At 40.6% G+C, this 19,228-nt stretch overlaps 3 protein-coding genes and 1 long non-coding RNA gene across 10 annotated transcripts in view; 2 read left to right on the forward strand and 2 right to left on the reverse strand.

The window, feature by feature from the left end:
• Positions 1 to 3,422, reverse strand: part of LOC126917125 (acetylcholinesterase-like) — a 38,302-nt gene extending 34,880 nt beyond the window's left edge. For both annotated transcript variants that reach the window (XM_050723653.1, XM_050723651.1), the window contains exon 1: positions 2,767 to 3,422. The gene's annotated coding sequence lies outside the window, so the exon portion shown is untranslated. The remainder of the gene's footprint in view (positions 1 to 2,766) is intronic.
• Positions 3,423 to 4,888: 1,466 nt separating this feature from the next.
• LOC126917153 (uncharacterized) lies at positions 4,889 to 6,835 on the forward strand. 2 transcript variants are annotated; one of them, XM_050723729.1, is made up of 6 exons: positions 4,889 to 4,996; positions 5,148 to 5,226; positions 5,313 to 5,475; positions 5,558 to 5,749; positions 6,206 to 6,314; positions 6,581 to 6,835. In XM_050723729.1, the coding sequence occupies exons 2-6, from the start codon at positions 5,148 to 5,150 to the stop codon at positions 6,776 to 6,778; spliced, it is 741 nt and encodes a 246-aa protein (XP_050579686.1). In that variant the 5' UTR covers positions 4,889 to 4,996; the 3' UTR covers positions 6,779 to 6,835. The 2 variants fall into 2 exon arrangements, with proteins under 2 accessions (XP_050579686.1, XP_050579685.1); XM_050723728.1 differs by lacking the exon at positions 4,889 to 4,996 and having other exon boundaries at positions 5,064 to 5,226.
• A 2,503-nt stretch (positions 6,836 to 9,338) lies between these two features.
• Positions 9,339 to 12,397, reverse strand: LOC126917164 (uncharacterized). 4 transcript variants are annotated; one of them, XR_007710869.1, is made up of 5 exons: positions 12,260 to 12,397; positions 11,743 to 11,885; positions 11,442 to 11,638; positions 10,522 to 10,830; positions 9,339 to 10,441 (listed from the first exon to the last, which is right to left on the reverse strand). It is a non-coding gene; the product is annotated as an uncharacterized LOC126917164 (long non-coding RNA). The 4 variants fall into 4 exon arrangements; XR_007710868.1 differs by having other exon boundaries at positions 11,442 to 11,569; positions 12,260 to 12,396; XR_007710867.1 differs by having other exon boundaries at positions 11,442 to 11,885; positions 12,260 to 12,396.
• LOC126917157 (uncharacterized) lies at positions 11,870 to 14,262 on the forward strand. 2 transcript variants are annotated; one of them, XM_050723736.1, is made up of 6 exons: positions 11,870 to 11,949; positions 12,701 to 12,741; positions 12,831 to 12,990; positions 13,073 to 13,264; positions 13,665 to 13,773; positions 14,007 to 14,262. In XM_050723736.1, exons 2-6 carry the CDS (start codon positions 12,735 to 12,737, stop codon positions 14,202 to 14,204), a joined length of 666 nt encoding a protein of 221 aa, XP_050579693.1. In that variant the 5' UTR covers positions 11,870 to 11,949; positions 12,701 to 12,734; the 3' UTR covers positions 14,205 to 14,262. The 2 variants fall into 2 exon arrangements, with proteins under 2 accessions (XP_050579693.1, XP_050579694.1); XM_050723737.1 differs by having other exon boundaries at positions 11,889 to 12,551.
• Positions 14,263 to 19,228: the final 4,966 nt, after the last annotated feature.

A 19,228-nucleotide genomic window follows, 5' to 3' on the forward strand; every position in this document is an offset into this window, starting at 1 on the left:
GTGAAAAATAGTCGGACAACGGGAGGAAATGCATAATTGTGGAATCGAGCGTAGTTAGGTCACGGTTCCTATTTTTAGTCGGTACTGATTGTGAGTTCAAACGAAAGCAAAGGCCAGCCGTGTGTGTCCAACGTTTACTTTACGCCGTCGCTCTACCGTCTACTGCCACTTCTTTCTCTTCCTCCCCTTTTCCCGCCCTCCTCCCACCCCCAAATCCCCCCTATTTTCTCTCTTTACTCTCTTTCTTTCTTTTTCAGGTACACAGAAACATACACACACGCGTGCCAACTCTCTCTTTGCAGAGCTTTTGACACGACCCTTGATCCGACAAAGCTTCGGCGCGCCAAGCCACGGAAAAACGAGCTTCCACGCGCACCAAGCACACGTCAATTTTCTTTTTGTCACGTGTATAACCTTGTCATTGTTTTTTTAACGCCCTCGACGACCATGAGAGTGTGCTGCACTCCCTGAGAGCGCTAAATATATTATGGGTGGCGACGCGCGTGAAACCATACAGCGTCGCGTTTCAAAGCGTGTGCGCGGGAAAAGCCGAATGACAAATGGTCGCGGGAGAAAGACGAAAAGAAAACAAAAGAGCTAATGAGAATCGCGGCTCTTCGAAATTCAATTCTCCGTTTGATCCGCGCTGCTCGAGCGTCGTGTCGAATCGTACGCTGAAACGATGATTTAGAATCATCACGATGAAATATCTTTCAGTTACCAGCTAGGTCAATACGGTGTACTATTTTTATATATTCTTATCTAGCGAACGAGTAAATAGATTTGAGAAAATATTATATCGAGTATTTTTCTTCAAAACATCTTTCACCTGTCAAAGATAAGCAGATATTACGATCACGTCGTTACACGGACAATCACATGCACGATCGTTCGTTTTTATCGATCGCAACCTTGCGCATGATTCGGCTCGATTTGCTCGATTGCACCGGATTTTTCTGTGTACGACAGGGCAAATGTTTATCGAACGATTACAAACGATACGTTAGCGGATATGTTATTTAGCAAGTACGGGTCTTGCGTAACGCGTTTCACGATAAAGGACAGACCTTTAACAAGCCGCGTGCGATCGATAAATTTTGTATTTGAATGTTTTCAACGAGCTCCATTATTCACTGGTTTCAATTCACCGTGTTCTCGATTCAACGTCTTCTCCAGCCGTCCCATTTCTCGCCTTTTTCTCTCAGCCTTCCGTATCGCGATACCCGTGAAAAGTGCGTGGAATATTAAAATCCGGCCTTTAGGAAAATCTGCGAATAAAGGGTCTGCGAAACGAATAAAGACGAGCACGATCCCTTGCCGCCAACTATAAAACGTGATGCAGTCATCGCGAGACGAGATTTCGATACAAAGTCGAAGATCGTAATCGTAAGATCGGAGCGATAAAATCGCGATCAAAGTGGAAATACAAGTAGAGATCGAACGAAGAAGTGGCGACCTTCGCCGTAGATTTACCAGTTGACCTCGAACACGAAAATCCCATCTTCGATCTCGTGTGCATCCAGCGAGCTTAAGCCTATCGAAATTTATCACCAAACCTGGCAAACCTCTAGCCGACGTTAATCCGCCCCGTATATACCCTGATATCCGTTTGTTGATCTTATCGTTGATCCGGTAGCTTCGTCGTCGTAACTCACGCGGACTAATAGAACTATTGCGGAGCAATCTTTGTTTAAAATCGATCTCGTTCTTTTGCCAAGATAACAGCTCTGGCAGGCAACAGCGCGATTTTTTTAAAAAATGCTGCAAACGGGAATACGCGCATCGATTTACGTGGATCGTTGATCAAGGCCCCTACTCGTTCGTACGATCGATCCATGCTTTTCCTATACGACCGATGTTTGCTGTTTGCACGACTTCGTCGTTCCGACCTACCGTTGTTTCGAAGTCGTAGCTGCCTCGACAGTTGTTGCCCTTAATTAAAAAGGTTCCTGCTTACTTCCGCGCAAAAGAATGCCACTTTTAGCTGAAAATCATCGGCCGTGGAACAGCACAAAGGAATCTCGAGAACCACAGAGCTGCTGGAAGAACGCGAATCGTCTATGGATGGAGGATAACTTTGTTGGAGCCTTTGAACTCTTTTAAACGCGTTCGTATTTCAAAACCATTACTCGACGATCTTTCTTATCGGTCCCTTTTTACTTGAACAAGGTGCACGATCGTAAGACGCCATTCGCTATCGCGAGAAATCATCTCTTATCAGTCCTTGAAGCGAAACGCTACGAGAAAAAGCGTTCGTTTCGATGCGCAACAACCGCCAGAAGGGATACGTTCGCTGTACGCCGCATATTACATTAATCCTCGTGAAACGTGCAACGTAGGTGAGATTTTAAAAAATGGAGAATAAAACGAGGGACCAGGATTCTTTGAAACGAGAAGACGCGAAAAGAGAAAACAAGGATTGCTCGCGTCGCCCAGCCGTTGAAAATCGATCTTTTTCGAGTACAAGCGGCTGTACACGAGTTATCGTATCATCGGTTGCTTATCTCGGCTATCCAGCCGAGCCTTTCTACAGGGAAATGGTCGGTGGAAAAATCCTGCCGGCAGGACTGATACGATTTTCTAGCGATTTTCGTCCGATACTCTTGGACTTCCGATAGGATGACACGCTACAAAAAATCATTGACCTTCGGTGCCGACTATGTTCAAATCTGGCGAATCGAGTGCGGTAAATTGCGCGATAGCCGATCGCGGAACGGACGCAACGAAGCGAGTTCCTTCACGAGAAAACTACAAAGGTAAACTTACGAATTTCTGAGAGAACAAGCACCGTCCCTGCTTCTTCTGCCCTTGCGTCCAGCTCGGCAACAAGCACCACGACGAGAACAGCGGCGACAAGCGGAATACGAGGTTTTAGCCGAAACGTGCGTGCGTGCTGCTGCTGCTTCGGCTGAGCCCTCTGTTTATTGGCCGCCTCTTTTTCTCGCTCAAATTCTCTCGACCTTGCTCGCTTTTTTTGCTCGCTTTCTCTTCCCTTTCTTCGATTATTTTCGTTATCTTACGTGACTCTTCATCGACGGCAAATTTTCCAACTCGAATCGGAAGGGCAAGTTGAACACCGACAACACGAATTAACGACGAACCAAACTGTACCTCGCTTATTACAACTCACGTGTGTTCCGCGAGCGAACAGTCGCTAAAATTTGATGGTTCGTGGTCGATGGCGAAGAGCTGAGAAACGACGGCAACGACGACGGCGACGACGACGACGACGACAACGACAACGACGACGACGACGACGACAACGACGACGGCGACGACGACGGCGGCGGCGGCGACGACGGCGACGGCGACGATGACGACGATTTCGACGACGTAAATTGCGAGAATGAAAGGAATCGAAAGAACCACGCGAACAAGTAGGCCGGTTAACCGTTCAGGCCGCACTGACGAGTCGAGCCGTGGCAAGTAAGGGTGAACTGGTCTAGCATCCCCTCTCGGCTTTACCCCACTCTCACCCCATTCGGCTGGTGGTACACCACTCGGTTCCCTCTCTTGTGTTCAACCCCCAGCCGCTTCCCTCTAACACCCCTTTTCCTCCGTTTATTCACTCCCTCTTTCTTTTCCTTTTTTCTCGCATCATCATCGTCGTTGTTATCGTCTTCGTCGGCGTTCGATCCTTTTCCTTTTCTTCTTCTTCTTATTCCTTCCTTGCCTACTCCCTTTCACCTTTATCCTGTTTTCATTACTTTCTTCATATCCACGCCAAATACTCCGACACAAGCTCTACCACCGCCACTCGCACACGCGCGTTTTCCCTATACTCCTCTCGGATTCTCTTTTTCTCCTCTACTCTTTGCTCCTGCGTGTTTCGACCTCTCTCCGAGAAAGATGCGTATCCGCCTAACGTTCGAATATTTACCAGCCAGAAGAATATTCGTTTTCGATATGGAAAACCAAGGCCCATCGCAAAACCATTTTACATATGTCATCGATTACAGCGATATGTATCACGGTGGCAATGAATTTATAGGTTTATTTAGAAAGGAAAAAAACATGATCGCGCGCGGTCAATGTTAAAAAAAGAAAAAGTTGAGGCTTTGTACCGGCATTCTTCTCTTTATCGTCATCTATCTCCGGCGGCCTCGCTAATCCACTACTACCAATCAAATTCTATCTGCTCTCTCGTTTCACATACTCGCGCGGAACATTGTCAGAAGGAAATCTTCGGGTATTTTTCTTCGTTCCCTAGCAGCTTACCCGTTCGCGATTTACTACGTATCGAGAGTTTATTTGCCGGCTTACCTTCGGCCTTGCATCTAACCTTCGTTCTCATTGCTCCGATTTCAGGCTTCCAATAACCAAGTATTTACGCCATGACGATCGATACCGCGCGAATTTCATGGCCACCTAAAATAGCCTTTTCGGATTTATGGAAATTCACGCTCCGCTCGTGTTTGGATAATTACCGTTGGCCACGTATCGCTTCATGCACAGCCGATCAGCGCAACTGAATTTTTCGTCGTAGCTATTCCGAAACTGCGGGGTCTCTGCCTCGGAACGCAACGCTTCGATGCGACGATCCAAATATTTTCCACGATTCTCTCTTGTTCCGGTTCAATCAGCGACGCAAGTCGACCAATGTAACGTAATTAAATGGTCGTTTGTAGCGCTGCAATTGCACGGTACGTTATAAACGTAGCTGCTCGCCGCTAGCCCAATGAAATTGACATTTATCGTTGCACAATCGACGTGTCTCCGAAATTGTACAAGATCGTGCGATGAATTTCTTAAATCGCGAAAGCAGAATTGCTATTCCTTAAATAATGGACGACCAGGGGGGTCGGTATTGTTGTTTCTTAATTTCTTATTTAGTTATTTATCAGCCGAATCGATCGATTCCGATATCGCGCATCGGATAAGAAATCTTAAAACTCGAGTGTACGATACTGACTCGTATATAAGGAACGATGTATTAACGAGCCGTGATATGCCGAAGAGTCGGATAGTGGTCGTGTAATTTATCAAAGCCAAGCAAGTATCTTGATTATTCGAGGACTATCGGTTCTACTTGGGGAGTGGGGTTTTATATTTGCATAAAAAAAACGTTTAAATTGCGCGTTGAAGCGAAATATTTCAGTCTTAATTGTCTACTTCTAAACCGCGTATTTTCTTTCACTTTCAGTAAGATGCGTTTTCTCGTGCCGATATTAGCCATCGTGTTGGTCACCTACCACACGTTCCAGCCCCATGTAGCCAACGCGCGACGTAAGTGAAATATTTTTGCTTTGCGACTTCGATTTAATCAAAAGCGAATTCCAAACTAAAAAGACAAATCGTTTCTCCTCGTTAAGGAACCGGAGAGTACAATGCGTACAAATCAGGTCAACTTCGAGGATTTCTCGAGAAATTTAAGGAGACGATGAAGAAAGGAGATCAAAAACATGGTGTTCCTGTTCTCGATCCTTTCGTGAGCAAGCACGAGCATATAGATCTTAAAGAAAAAGAATTGTTCTCGTAAGCATATGTTTCGTGCATTAATTACGAAAAGAGAATCAAATGACATTAACCAACATCGATTTTTTTCTTCTTCGAACAGAGCAAAAGGAGACCTGGACAACTTACGCGTAGCTGGTTTATCCGACTATCAAGTAAATCAAGGTGATTTCACGATAGCTGGTCTTAAAGCCAACGTAGCTCTTCTGTTCAGGCAAATTAACATTATGACTCGGTACAATGTGAGTGGTACGCTCATCGATGAAATTTCCTACTACGGACGTGGAAACCTAGCGTAAGTTTCTCTCAATTATTTCCTTTTATACAAGTTTTATGTAATGAATGTAATAGCTTAGCTAGCATGCAGAAACGCGTAGATTTACAATACTCGATTCGCGCTTTATCTCCGATCTCTGTAAAACGTTTAGATCTTTTTAGAAAACGAATATCTTTTTACTATGCAAGTAACCGCATCTTTGAATAAAACGATAAAGCTTGGCAGCGCACCAGATTTCGAAAAAACATTTATGTTCCGTCGAGAACACGCTCGCAGTCGGTTTTGCAGTTTCCTAACGTCAGTAAACCAGTATTACCGAAACGGACTATCAACGCCCCCTGTCGGAAATTTCTATAATTTGCACATTGCATGAGCTACGTTTCATCGATTTTTTCGAATCGCAATTGGGATTTTTCGAATTTGTAGAAAGTATTTCACGGAATGAAAATCCAACTAAATTTTTTCGAATTTCAGCCTCGTCATTAGGAACCTTAATGTGACGGCAGACTTGAAACTGGCGGTAAAGAACGAGAGAATGCAGGTTTCAAACCTCGTAATCCATGCCCATGTAAAGGAATTCGACGTAAGTGTTGTATATGATTATAGTGCGGATTTTTATGCAAATTGATATCGTTATGGACGCAACTATAAAAACAGAACTTGAATAGAATCTGTCTTATCTTTAAAAACTATAACAAGTACGTTAGATATTTTATACCTTTTCATACATGTTTGTATCATTAAATATCGCATAAATGCATAAAAATCCACAGTTTACATATAATCCTGTAACAACCAGTACTTCGGTGATCCTGAAAGTCCGAATGGCTAACTTTGAAATGTTTACAGTGCGTTATCACCGGATTATACGACGACGAAAATTTGTCCAGGGTCATAAGCAGATCCATCACCAAGATGGTACCAGATTTGCTCGAGAAGTATCAAAATCGAATATCGCAATACGTGAGTAAGGTTGCTACAAATGTGATGAACAACATTCTGAAACAGTACACGCTGAAGGACTTGCTGGACATGATTAGCCATTAATCGATAATACTTAATACATTTTCCTGCATCTAGCAAATAAATTGGAATAAACATAAACCTCTATTCATTTCCTTGTTCTATGTCGAAGCAATTCACTTCGGTTCAGTCATAAAAACAAGCGTGTCGAATACAAGCGGTGGCGGAAGTTACATTCGGAAAACTTTCGAGCCTTTAGCTGCGACTCCTTTCTTCGACCAATCATTATCTCCCCAACGTAACTTTCCAGCAAGAAAGAAGTGGTGACAAAATTTGTTGGAAATCGATCAATTCTAGAATTTTCTTGTCCGCTGTTTCATCCGTTACGTTAACTCGTTGCCTTTCCTCCACTAATCCACTCCAGATCTCCTAAATCCGCGATGCTCCTTTAATCGACGTAATTAGTTGAAAATCGATGGGAAACCGATGTACCGAGAAGGATAAACTCAGCGACGAACGAAGGGAACAGTATTACGATTGATTTTAGATTTCGTTGTTTCGACCGTTCGGTGACGAATATACAGGGTGTCATCGAACTGATGGAACAAACCGAAAGAAGGTGGGTCTTCATGAAAAAATAAGTCGATAAAATAAAGTGACATTCTTTTGTCCGAGGATTTGGCTTCGAGAAAATCGAGTTCGAAAATTTGTCAAGTATATTTGATTTTGGCTAACTATCGACAAGGTGTGAGTAAACAATCAATGGAATAAATAAGTGGAATAAAATTTTTTCATCAGGACATCATTTTTAGTACACCTCTAACAAAGTCTTAATTCACTTTTGTTGGAAACAATGCGTATTGTGAAAATGGCTTATTGCGCACTTTCGACGTATTTTTCGCGTAGAATCAGTTCCTGCTATCGTGTATCATTATTTCAGTAACGGTCTGTGTTCGGCTTCGTAAAGTTCGCATAACCTCAAAATGCAGGGACTAGGAACTCTCTGCTTGAAGGGAATTTAATTATATCACTTATAGAAAAATGAACTACTGACTTATGCGGTATCTTTGATATCAACTGCGAAGGCACGGTATTCCGAAAGTAACTTGGGCCAATTGAACTTCAACGTGTACCGTATGACTTCCTTTGATGCCGATTAGTTAGCAATTGTTAAAGTGGAAATTTCGAGGCGGACTAAAATAACAGTTTTTACATTATCGTAACTTTTACGGGAGGTTACACGAAATTTTTCTTCTCTTTATGGTGCACGACGAGTTGTGACAAGAGCAACAAGTGTCTGTTGAATGAAATTTATTTGTTGGTTATCGAATCGCGAAAGAAGAGATTCCTGCGGATTACAATGGATGACATTTTCGCCATACGGAACTAACTAAGCAATATGATTCACGTTGACAGGTAAAACGTCGATAACTTTGTCTCTAATCTGTCGCGGTGTATCTTTTCCAAGAATGTCGATGATGTAATTGAGATTAACTATAACGCTATCAGCACCTTATACAACTAAATAATAGGGTGAATCGTTTGCGAACGGGCACACGCACGATTCTCACGGCAATGGACCGTTTAGTCCTACTCTGTCATTTTTCTCTTTTTTTTCGTTTTGTTAAAAAATGAGAAAAAACACCTCGCATCAGAGGAAGAGAAGAAAATTAATTGATAACCAAATCGTCGGAGCTGTATAAATTGTCGAGAAACGTCATGTCTCGTGCAATCTGAAATTGAAGTTGGCGTCGTACGCAGTGAGAAAATAAACGTTCTATCAAACAATGCCTACATCCGTGTGCTCTTTCGATTGTTGCAACCCGTTTTAATAGAGTCGTGTCTTGCAGACAAAACAAAGATGCTTGCCGCGTTATTCCCGTGAGGGAAAAGCTTTGAAACCGTAAACGAACGAAGAAAATAGGCAAACCTGAATTCTGCCAGAAATAGGTTTGAAACTTAATTCCCGTGATACATGGTGTAGCACGGAAAAGTGGCAAGGAAAAACGGGGCAATTCGAAGAAAACCAGTTGAATTGGAACGCGAAACAAGCGGCGGAGCAGACAGCTGACAATTACAGTAGTCGAATAAGCGAGACGGCTTCCTTCGAGGGACACCTGTGAATCTCACGAAAGTAAAAACGACCCGCACCGTCTAAGGACTAATCTCGTAACGGCGCGGCGACTTCTTTTTCACAACGTACGGCCGCCTGACACCCGGTATGTGCAGGCCAGGAACGCTTGTAAGTGGCGTGTGTGCCGTGTAATTACGAATTCTCCGTAAAAGCGAGGAAAACGGGTAACATACCGTGAGGAGTTTCTCATTTCCGTTGAAACGTCAATATAGTCGCGGCAGATAGATATATACGAGGACAAAGGTTCGCGGTTGCCTCTCTGCCTTGCGTGAAAATGCTTTACCGGTTGTTAGAACGCGTGTCCGACCACCGCTAGGTAGTTTGTCGTTATTTAGATACAAGAACGATACGCGACTAAATCTAAGTACTTCAATATATATGAATAGGGAGGATAGCATACTCGCCGATAGATAGATAAATAGATAGAATATAAGAGAAACTAATGTTCTCTCTTCGACGACTCTGATTCGGGAACGTACAGGATGACAAATAGAATCGATAACATCGTGATTGGGTACTATAACCTTGCGCGAGTTAACGTCGGCTACACGCAGTGTATATTATACTGTTTTAATTGTACAAGATTTCAATAAGACGTATCGGTCATATAGCCTTGCTCGGCTCTTTCGATGTCTCTTCTCAGAATGCGTATCGTCGTCTTAATCAGGAAACTCGTACTGCCTCTACGCTTGGATGCGTCTTAACACCATTAATTGAGGGGAGATTAATTTCGTTACGTACACCGTGATCTCGGAACTCTAATTGATAACATGACTGTTCTTTGAACTCTGTTCAAGAAGGATTGATTCTTGACAAATTTTTCAAAATGATTACGAAAAGCGTTCTGTAACCGTATAATTAAAGGAGTCTTACCTATATTTACAAACGAAATTCTTTCAAGTTTCTAGCTTGTGGACGCGATCATATCGATATCACAGTAGTTTTATTATCGTACTCGATACCTTTGCTGATAAGTGCATCTTTCGATAATTCGTTTCGAAATAAAGCCGATTACACGCGATACATTGTATTAAATGCTATGTTTTAATGTAACTGTTCCAACAAGATGATGCCAAGAGTGCATGAAAACGGTTGATCCCACACGGTGACAACTTAGGCAGATTAATTTCACAGGACGACAAACAACTCGTTGGACAACACGGAAAATACCGGCTACGTAGTAGCACTCCTTGTTTGGATCTTGTTAAGAGACACGTAACGTTCGATGTCTACGACCTACAATCTGGTCGATGGGTATTCTCCTTGAGACATGGCGTAGCATGAACGAATTACGTTTTGCTAGATTACGTTCATCGTCGACATGCATAAAAGTTTTTACCATGTATAATGGTTGTACGCACGTAAATGCTGCGGGTCTGGCTACGATCATCCGGCATAATCGTTGCCACACGACACGAAACGACTGACCGCATATTCGAATTCGCAGAATGCAAGTCAGCAGCCGCGTGTACACGAGTGAGCGTACGAAGAACGTTGTACCCGTTGCTACCAAATCGTAGACGATAAGCAGCGTAGTAACAAATTGAAACGTTCAAAACTGTGTAACTTGCTGCCAAACATAGTGGTCATCCTATGCTATTCGATTCTCATACCTATGGAGAAATTATTAATAATTAAAATCTTCAGACATTGAGCGATGGAAGAATAATGTTTGTTCTCTAAATGTATTTACCTTCAAGATGTTTGAGAAGTAACATTTTTTACACGCAAAACATTACTTATGGATATTTTAACATTTTTAAATAATTTTGCACGGAGTGAGTGTCTATCTACACCAAATCTGTCTACCAGAACATACATATTTGGTCAAACCCTAGCATTCTTAAGATGTTCCTTTGGATTAGTACACATACTATAATTATTTATATTCATTCTTAGTTTACGTTTAAACGTTTATGTCTAGCTCTCTCTTCCTTCCCTTCTCTTTTTTTGTACAAATATATATATACAGTCACGTTTATTTTCTGCCAAAGTGTTTATCCTATAAATAGAAAAATATATAAGTAAGGATCGTAATTTTGTAAGATCGAACCGTGCTTTCATAATCTTAAATATCACATCGATGTAAAACTTTTGGATGTAACTTATAGAAGTTAACATGGGATGCACGTATGCGATCATTAATATGCAGGAATTCGTTGAACAATATCGCACGTGCCAGTTGCTTTCAACAGAATCTTATCCGTAAAAATTATCTGTTCGCGGCGTTGTTAAATACATTTATTTGCAGTTTATCATATTCGTGGAAACTTATATTCTAATCTAACTTCTTTCGTAATCAAATATCTGTTGGAGCGCCCTTTGAACGATCGAGTAGAGAGGCGCCGTAAATGCGCACTGGTTTGCCAAATATTTTATTGCATTACAAAAAAAAGTACGAACATTCTTTGGTTACTTATTTATACTTGTGTACACACGCACTCGCTATTCGAACCGTTTACTTTTAAGCGTCGAGTAATAGCAATGTAAATAACGCGAGAGTCTCGCTCAAACGTACCCTCCTCGTTTACCACAGGTTTTCTTTCATAAATTTTGTCGTTACAAACAACAAGAAGAAAATAGTGTAATGTTAAGTAAGTTTTTTTCTCTTACCTTTGGAAAGCGTTCGATAATTTACGGATTCGTCATTTTCCTTCTAATCTAATCGTCGGCATATCTGCTTCCGCTAAATAGATTGGCAACGCGAGAACAAATCTAATGAACGTTATGTCAAATTGATCCTGAAACGAGAATTTTGTAAGAGATGTATCGATTTATCGATTGCTTCAGAGAAAAGCGTCCTCTAATTCCTACGGATATATCTCGATTAAACGTGTCATAACATTTGCGTGGCATGTACGTAGCTTGGAAAACTACTGAATCGCATATAAAAATGAAAAAGTATCGACTGTACCTTTTTGGGAGAAACACAACGGTTACACGGGATCGTAGCACAATCGTTGTCCCGTCGAAGATGGCCGAGGAGAACCGGAAGCAACCGAACGGGCACATGGCAACAGGCGGCTTCTTTTAAACTCGAGGTCCATGGTTGGTCTACTGGAAGTTATCAAAGCAATAGGCTGGCAGTTAGCCGTCGGCCTTCAGAGTGGGTGTGTCGTTTGTATGTTACATTGAATATTAGTCGATGAATATAAATTATGCTACGACAGTTCTCCTAGGTTTTGATGTACATTATCTTTCGTCCTCCAAGAAATGGCACGCGATGAGATTTATGGTTTATTTCCGAGTGATAGGTGTGATAGGTATCTCTTGATAGGTGTCGGTGACATAGCATCGAGACGTTCATCGAAAAGTTGGATTATACGAAAAATCGACAGATAGAAGATAGTGTAAATTCGAGTTTAAACGTGGCATGTACATAGTCTTGAAAACTGCTAAAATGCATATAGTAGAAAAAGAATCGGCTATACCTTTTTTGGGAGAAATAACGGATGCTGATACGCGACCGTGGCACAGCTGTAGAATTGAATTTCTTGAATCACAACTGCCGAATTGTCACCTCCTGTAATAAAGAACGACCAAGGGAATTAGCGTTGTTGCCTTTTTATCTTTTAATTATTTTTTTATTAATCACGTGGGCCGATTGTCTATCGCACAGATAAGATATTAATGCATGAAATAAGAGACATCAAAACTCGAATACGAAACTGACTCATATATAAGGAACGATGTATTGATCAATCTATTATAAAATATTGTCAGGTAGTATCGTGTAATTTATCAAAGCTAAATGGGTATCTCGATTATCGGAAGACTATACTTCATATTAGCATAAAAAACATTTAACGTCCGTGTAAATCCGAAATACTTCGGTTTTAATTGCCTACTTTCTAGTTGTGATTTTGTTTCAGTTTTATTATCTGTTACTCATTCGTGTTAGCCGACATGTTCCGTAAGTAGAATATTTTTGCTTTGCGCCTTTGATTTAATCAAAAGTGAATTCGATTCATAGAAAATAAATCGTTTCTCCTCGTTAAAAAGCCGGAGCGAGCGGTATATTTAAGCCGGGTCAACTTAATGGATATCTCGAGAAATTTAAGGAGACGATGGAGGAAGGAGATGAAAATCTTGGTATTCCGGTTCTCGAACCATTCGTGAGCGAGCACCTGGATATAGATTTGAAGAAAAGGAAATTGTTCTCGTACGCATATGTTTCGTGCATTAATTACGAAAAGAGGATCAAATGACATTAACCGATATCGGGCTTGTTCTTCTTCAAACAGAGCAAAAGGACATCTGAAGAATTTACGCATAGATGGTTTGTCTAACTATACAATAAAGCAGGCTGATTTCCCGATGGCTGGTTTTAAAGCCAAAGTAACTCTTCTGTTCCACGAAATTAAAATTGAGACTCTGTACAATATGACAGGTACATTCCTCGATGAAGATTCCTTCCACGGACGCGGTAACCTCGCGTAAGTTTCTCTCAATTATTTTCTCTTATACACGTTTTATACAATGAATATAATAGCTTAGCTAGTATGCAGAAGCGCGTAGATTTACAATACTCGATTCGCGCTTTATCTTCGATCTCTGTAAAACGTTTAGATATTTTTAGAAAACGAATACCTTTTTACTACACAAGTAAACGCAACTTTTAATAAATCGGTAAAGCTTGGAAGCGCACCACTTTTCGAAAGCACACTTATGATCCGTCGAGAACACACTCTCAGTCGGTTTTACAGTTTCCTAACGCTAGTAAAACAGTATTGCCGAAACAGACCATCAACGCTCGGAGATCTCTTCAATTTACAAATTGTGTAAACTACTCCTGACCGCTGATTAAAAAGGCAACTGCATTTTTTCTAACTTCAGCCTCCGCATTGAGAGACTTAAAGTGACAACGGAGCTGCAACTCGAGATAAAGGAAGGGAGGCTGTACGTCTCAAACCTGGAATTGCAGACCAGAGTAAGGGAATTCGACGTAAGTGTTGTATATGATTACAGTGCGGATTTTGATGCAAATCGATGTTCTTATGAACGCAACTATAGACACAGAACCTAAAGAGGGATTTGCCTTATCTATAAAAATTATAACAAGTACGTTCTTAAATACCGCATAAATGCATAAAAATCCGCAGTTTATATATGATCCTGTAACAACTAGTGTTTCGGTGATCCTAAAAGTCCGAATGGGTAATTTTAAAATATTTCCAGTGTAATATCTCCGAATTATACGTCAACGATGATTTGTCCGAGGATATAAGCGAAACCATCACTGAGGCGGCACCCAATTTCCTCAAGGAGAATCAAAATCTAATATCGCAATACATGAGTAAAATTCTGAGGAATTTGGTGAACGACGTACTAAAAAAATATACACTGGTAAACTTGTTAGACATGATTGGCGGTTAATCGATAATTCTAAATACTCTTTCGTACTTCTAACAAATAAATTGGACAAAACATAAAATTTCTATTTATTTCCTTGCTCCATATCGAAGCAATTTATTGCAGTTCAATGATCAAAACGAAAGTGTCGAATACAAGCTGTGGCGGAAGTTAACCTCACAAAATATTCGAGCTTTTAGCTGCGACTCCTCTCTTCGATCAGTCATTATCTTGCCACGGTAGATTAAGAAACGTTGCAACTTTCCAGCAAGAAAGCGGTGGTCTGAAAATTTGTTGGTAACCGATCAATTCTCGGATTTTCTTGTCCGCTGTTTTATCTGTTACGTTAACTCGTTGCCTTTCCTCCACTAATCTACCCCAGATCTCCTAAATCCGCGATGCGCCTTTAATCGACGTAATTAGTTGAAAATCGATAGGAAACCGATGTACCGAGAAAGATAAACTCATTTTCGGCGACGAACGAAGGGAACAGTATAACGATTGATTTTAGATTTCGTTGTGTCGACCGTTCGGTGACGAATATACAGGGTGTCATCGAACTGATGGAACAAACCGAAAGAAGGTGAGTCTTCATGAAAAAATAAGTCGATAAAGTAAAGTGACAGTCTCTTGTCCGGGGATTTGGTTCCGAGAAAGTCGAGTTCGAAAATTTGTCAAGTATATTTGATTTTGGCTAATTATCGACAAGGTGTGAGTAAACAATCAATGGAATAAATAAGTGGAATAAAATTTTTTCATCAGGACATCATTTTTAGTACACCTCTAACAAAGTCTTAATTTATTTTTGTTGGAAACAATGCGTATTGTGAAAATGGCTTATTGCGCACTTTCGACGTATTTTTCGCGTAGAATTAGTTCCTGCTATCGTGTATCATTATTTCAGAAACGGTCTGTGTTTGGCTTCGTAAAGTTCGTATAACCTCAAAATGCAGGGACTAGGAACTCTCTGCTTGAAGGGAATTTAATTATATCACTTATAGAAAAATGAACTACTGACTTATGCGGTATCTTTGATATCAACTGCGAAGGCACGGTATTCCGAAAGTAACTCGAGCCAACTGAACTTTAACGTGTACCGTACGACTTCCTTTGATGCCGATTAGTTAGGAACTGTTAAAGTGGAAATTTCGAGGCAAACTAAAATAAAAATTTTTTAAATGTCGTGACTCTTACAGGAGGTTACACTAAATTTTTCTTCTCTTTATGGTGCAGGACGAGTTGTGACAAGAGCAACAAGTGTCTGTTGAATGAAATTTATTTGTTGGTTCTCGAATCGCGAAAGAAAAGATTCTTGCGGAATATAATGATCGACATTTTTGCCGTATGAAACTGTCGAAGTAATTATTTCTAGCAAAACTTTACATCCATTTTTTTGTATACCCGTGATCTGAACACCGCCGTTACGAAAAACATAGAATTTAGTGGCGCAAAATATCTAAAAAAGTAGAGGACCATATTATTGTGTCCTTGAATATGAATGTTGTTTTGGGTTACAAGGTCTAGAAATAAAAGAGTTATAAATAGATCTTTATTGCTGTTTCTTGTAACTTTCAGCTAGAGTTACACACCAAGGTTAATTTTTTGGTAATGTCCTTTGCTGTAAATGTATGCTATAAATGATCGGCACACACTATACCTGTACCTATACTTACTTCAATATATGTTTCTTTTACAAATTCATCCACACGTTCCTCAATCAGATAACCTCAACAAAAATTAAGTAAGCAATATGATTCACGTTGACAGGTAAAACGTTGATAACTTTGTTTCTGATCTGTCACGGTGTATCTTTTCCAAGAAGGACGATGATGTAATTGAGATTAACTACAATGTTATCAGCACATTATACGACTAAATAATAGGGTGAACCGTTTGCGAACGGGCACACGCACGATTCGCACGGCAATGGAACGTTTAGTCCTACTCTGTCCTTTTTGTTCTTTTTCTTGTTGTTAAAAAATGAGAGGAAACATTTCACACCGAAGGAAGAAAAGAGAATTAATTGTTAACTATATCAGCGGAGCTGTATAAATTGTCGAGAGACGCCATGACTCGACGTGCAATCTGAAATTGAAGTTGGCGTCGTACGCAGTGAGAAAATAAACGTTCTATCAAGCACTGCCTACATCCGTGTGCTCTTTACATTGTTGCAACCCGTTTTAATAGAATCGTGTCGTGCAGACAAAACAAAGATGCTTGCCGCGATATTCCCGTGTGCGAAAAGCTTTGGGACCGTAAACGATCGAAGAAAATAGGCGAACCAGAACTCTGTCAGAAATAGGTTTGAAACTTAATTCCCGTGGTACACGGTGTAGAGCGGAAAAATGGCGAGGAAAAACGGAACGGTTCGAAGAAAACCAGTTGAATTGGAACGCGAAATAAGCGGCGAAACAGACAGCTGACAATTACAGTAGTCGAATAAGCGAGACGGCTTCCTTCGAGGGACACCTGTGAATCTCACGAAAGTAAAAACGACCCGCACCGTCTAAGGACTAATCTCGTAACGGCGCAGCGACTTCTTTTTTCACAACGTACGGCCGCCTGACACCCGGTATGTGCAGGCCAGGAACGCTTGTAAGTGGCGTGTGTGCCGTGTAATTACGAATTCTCGGTAAAGCGAGGAAAACGGGCAACATACCGTGAGGCGTTTCTCATTTCCGTTGAAACGTCGATATAGCGACGACGAAGAGATATATACGAGGACAAAGGTTCGCGGTTACCTCTCAGCCTTGCGTGAAAATGCTTTACCGGTTGTTAGAACGCGTGTCCGACCACCGTCAGGTAGTTTGTCGTTATTTAGATACAAGAACGATACGCGACTAAATCTAAGACTTGTGTATATATGAATAGAGAGGATACCATACTCGCCGATAGATAGAATATAAGAGAAACTAATGTTCTCTCTTCCATAATTTTGACTCGAGAACCTACAGCATGTAAAATAGAATCAATAACATCGTGATTGGATACTATGACCTTACGCAACTTAACGTCGATTACATGCAGCGTATATTATACTGTTTTAATTGTACAAGATTTCAATAAAACGTATCGGTCATATAGCCTTTCTCGGCTCTTTCGATGTCTCTTCTCAGAATGCGTATCGTCGTCTTAATCAGGAAACTCGTACTGCCTCTACGCTTGGATGCGCCTTAACACCATTAATTAAGGGGAGATTAATTTCGTTACGCACACCGTGATCTCGGAACTCTAATTGATAACATGACTGTTCTTTGAAGTCTGTTCAGAAGGGGTTTGCTTCTTGACAAATTTTACAGAACGACTACGAGAACCGTTCTATAGCCATATAATTAAAGGAGTCTTACCTAAATTTACAAATGAAAACCTTTCAAGTTTCTAGCTTGTGGACGCGATCATATCGATATCACAGTAGTTTTATTATCGTACTCGATACCTTTGCTGATAAGTGCATCTTTCGATGATTCGTTTCGAAATAAAGCCGATTACGCGCGATACACTATATTAAATGCTATGTTTTAATGTAGCTGTTCCAACAAGATGATGTCAAGGGCGGACGAAAACAGTCGATCCCACACGGTGACAACTTAGGCAGATTAATTTCAGAGGACGACAAACAACGCGTTGGACAACACGGAAAATACCGGCTACGTAGTAGCACTCCTGGTTTGGATCTTTTTAATAGACACGTAACGTTCGATGTTTACGATCTATAATCTGGTCAATGGGTATTCTCTTTGTGACACGGCGTCGCATGAACGAATTACCTTTTTGCTCAAAAGAAGCGAATAAGAATTAAGAATCCAAGAAATCGATCGGACGAAGTCCGACAACCTCCTCCGTTACGTTTTCGAATCGAGATGAAGTCGCGTTGACCGATCGTTTTAACCGATAGCGATATATCGTAAAATAAAGGATTTATTTTTAGAGGTATAAATAAAAAACTGGTTCTACTAGAAAGACTACGTTCATCGTCGGCACGCATAAAAGTTTTTCCCATGTGTCGTGGTTGTACGCACGTAAATGCTGCGGGTCTGGCTACGATCATCCGGCATAATCGTTGCCACACTACACGAAACGACTGACCGCATATTCGAATTCGCAGAATGCAAGTCAGCGGCAGCCGCGTGTACACGAGTGAGCGTACGAAGAACGTTGTACCCGTTGCTACCAAATCGTAGACGATAAGCAACGTAGTAACAAATTGAAACGTTCAAAACTGTGTAACTTGCTGCCAAACATAGTGGTCATCCTATGCTATTCGATTCTCATACCTATGGAGAAATTATTAATAATTAAAATCTTCAGACATTGAGCGATAGAAGAATAATGTCTGTTCTCTAAACGTATTTACCTTCAAGATGTTTGAGAAGTAACATTTTTTAAACGCAAAACATTACTTATGGATATTTTAACATTTTTAAATAATTTTGCACGGAGTGAGTGTCTATCTACACCAAATCTGTCTACCAGAACATACATATTTGCTCAAACCCTAGCATTCTTATATTGTTCCTTTAGATTAGTACATATACTATAATTATTTATATTCATTCTTAGTTTACGTTTAAACGTTTATGTCTAGCTCTCTCTTCCTTTCCTTCTCTTTTTTGTACAAATATATACATATATTTACGTATATTTTCTGCCAAAGCGTATATTCTGTAAATAGATAAATATATAAGTAAGGATCGTAATTTTGTAAGATCGAACCGTGCTTTCATAGTCTTAAATATCACATCGATGTAACACTTTTGGAAGTAACTTATAGAAGTTAACATGGGATGCACGTATGCGATCATTAATATGCAGAAATTCGTTGAACAACATCGCACGTGCCAGTTGCCTTCAAGAGAATCTTATCCGTAAAAATTATCTGTTGTTGTTAAATACATTTATTTGCAGTTTATCATATTCGTGGAAACTTATATTCTAATCTAATTTCTTTCGTAGTCAAATATCTGTCGAAGCGCCCTTTGGACGATCGAGTAAACGCACACTGGTTTGCCAAATATTTTATTGCATTACATTACAAAAAAAATACGGAC

This window comes from Bombus affinis, chromosome 6, assembly GCF_024516045.1.
Source record: "Bombus affinis isolate iyBomAffi1 chromosome 6, iyBomAffi1.2, whole genome shotgun sequence".
Taxonomy (NCBI): Eukaryota; Metazoa; Arthropoda; class Insecta; order Hymenoptera; family Apidae; genus Bombus; species Bombus affinis.